The sequence below is a fragment of the Neltuma alba genome, unplaced genomic scaffold, assembly GCF_004799145.2.
Source record: "Neltuma alba isolate B1F8T4 unplaced genomic scaffold, ASM479914v2 tig00004117_pilon, whole genome shotgun sequence".
Lineage (NCBI taxonomy): Eukaryota > Viridiplantae > Streptophyta > Magnoliopsida > Fabales > Fabaceae > Neltuma > Neltuma alba.
The window spans coordinates 24,032-26,458 of NW_021633571.1; the positions used below are offsets into that span (position 1 = coordinate 24,032).

The 2,427-nt window shown below is 42.3% G+C and overlaps 1 protein-coding gene across 1 annotated transcript; it reads right to left on the bottom strand.

Moving 5' to 3' along the window:
• Positions 1-354: 354 nt before the first annotated feature.
• LOC114743753 (Werner Syndrome-like exonuclease) lies at positions 355-990 on the bottom strand. The gene has a single exon (XM_028931971.1). The coding sequence runs from the start codon at positions 988-990 to the stop codon at positions 355-357; it is 636 nt and encodes a 211-aa protein (XP_028787804.1).
• Positions 991-2,427: the final 1,437 nt, after the last annotated feature.

Genomic DNA, 2,427 nt, shown 5'->3' on the forward strand with positions numbered 1-2,427 from the left:
TTCTTGTGAGAAAAGAAAAAAGGGAAGCCGATGTGGCTTAGGGGGAAAAAAACAACAACAACAAAAGAAGAGAATTTCAAATGCATGCCTTGGCAAAACAATACATCAGTTATATATACTGCGTATACCAACCTTGGATCCTCCAAAATCCTATTATTGTCTGAGAACCATCCATATGAAATACTCCACACACAAGACATGTCATAGGTAAAGTCACTTCATGAACCATAGAAAAGTTTCATCAAAATACAAACAAACTCCAATCAAATCCACATTTAACAGAACCACACATCACACCAGAATTAACTTATCCACGAATTCTACCGAGTTCTGAATCCCAAGCAATCCCCACGCCTAGAGTTGGCCAGAATACAAAAGCCTTGCAACTTCAAAAGAAATAAAGGCATCGATGCAGGCATATTTTACCTGCTCAGGAGTAAGCCACAGATTGTCCCATCTGCTTCTACTGATACTCTTTGGCTTCTCAATTTCCTTCCCAAGAACACGCAGAGCCAGAGTCTTGAGCCCCGATTTCTTCAGTTCATTATCCCCCAGCTTGTCAACCGCCAGATCGCGCAGATCAACGAATGTGGCCACACTCAGTTCGTAGTCGCACACGAGTTTCTCCACATCCTCTTCGATCCCAACGCCCACGAAAGTGTGATTCGCGTTTGCGAGAAAATTGATCAGGGATTGGGGGATGTTTGGGGCGTGAAGGATTTGGAATATGAGGCATCGAGGGCCGACGCAGAGTTGTAATATGGCGACCGGATTCTCCATATTGCGGTGGAAATTCGGGCGCCATTCGACGTCGAGGCCGATGATAAGAGGTTGGGGAAGGGAATGGAGGTTGCGGGTTTCGGAGAGCCAGGAATCGACCATGGAAGGGGAAGAAGTGAGCAGTGTGTGAATGTTGTGAGCGTAGAAGGAAACATCGTAGAGATTGTGAGTGTCGTAGGGAAGGGCGTGGTCTACTATGGCGATCGACATTTCAGATTTGCAGAGAAACCAAGGGGACTGAGATGCTTTTTGAATAGTGGAGGAGGAGAGAGTGGACTTCGTAATGGAGACGACGCTCGCTCGGAATCAAAATTCAAAATATATTATTGGGGTTAATACAAATTTTAGTCCCTCAAATTTGGGCCCAATTTGGTATTGGTCCCTGAAATTTAAAACTTGTGGTATTGGTCCCTGAAATTTAAAACTTGTGGTATTGGTCCCTGAAATTATGTCCGTTTCAGACCGTTGGTCCCTGGCATCTTCGCACCGTTAAATTTTGCTGACGTGGCGTTAACACCGTTAAACTGATGAGTTGGCATATGACCTGGACATGATATTGGTCCCTCAAATTTGGGGCCATTTTGGTGTTGGTCCCTGAAATTTAAAATTAATGGTATTGGTCCCTCAAATTATATCTGTTTCTGGCCTTTAGTCCCTGATAGCTTTAGGCCCTTCTCTTTTTATCTGTTCCTGTAGAACCCTCTGCTTTGCTGTTATCTGGTCTCAGCGACTCTGGCAGCTTGCTGGTTGTGCCTGCCTTTTTGTTGGAGTTGCCGGTGAGGTTCTTGTTGCTTCTACTCAAGCTTCTTACTCTGGTAATGTGCTTCTCTTTTTTCTTGGGAGGTTCATCATCGTCTGTACTAGAAGAAGATGGCTTCAATGGGAGTGGTTTTGTATCTGAAGCCGGCTTCTTCTTCTCATGAACTGTTAAGTCACCTTTTTGGCCAAAGGTAGCAGAGGAGGTAGAAGGTTTAGCTGAGAATGCACTGCATTTCCTCCACACTAATATAGGAGCAGAAGCTTTGTGTTTTGACAAAAGTGAATCCCATATTGCATAGATTCTCTTCGACCATAACCTTTCATTGCTCATGCCACATTATCAAGTTTTAGTTGCCAAGTCAAATGCCGTATCATAGGTTAACAAAGTTAGAGCCAACTCAGACAAATTTGATGGCATAAAGCTATCAAGAACCAACAGCCAGAAACAGATATAATTTGAGGGACCAATACCATCTATTTTAAATTTCAGGGACTAATACCAAAATGGCCTCAAATTTAAGGGACCAATACCATGTCCAGGTCATATGCCACTTATATGCTAACTCATCAGTTAACGGTGTTAACACCACGTCAGCAAAATTTAATGATGCCAAGATGCCAGGGACTAACGGTCTGAAACGGACATAATTTGAGGGACCAATACCACACGTTTTAAATTTTAGGGACCAATACCAAATTGGGCCCAAATTTGAGGGACCAAAATTTGTATTAACCCTATATTATTGTTACCATTTTTTTAATCCTTGATGATATTGTATTTTACGTTGTTTTCCTATTGTGATTTGATTTGGATTAGATTGGTCGGGTTTTTCTCGATGTCATTGTTGTTTTTTTTTTTTAAACCTTTATATCATTGTTGATCGGCAA

Excerpts from the sequence above, each read along its gene's own strand:
- LOC114743753 (XM_028931971.1), bottom strand. The coding sequence starts at position 990 with ATGTCGATCGCCATAGTAGACCACGCCCTTCCCTACGACACTCACAAT.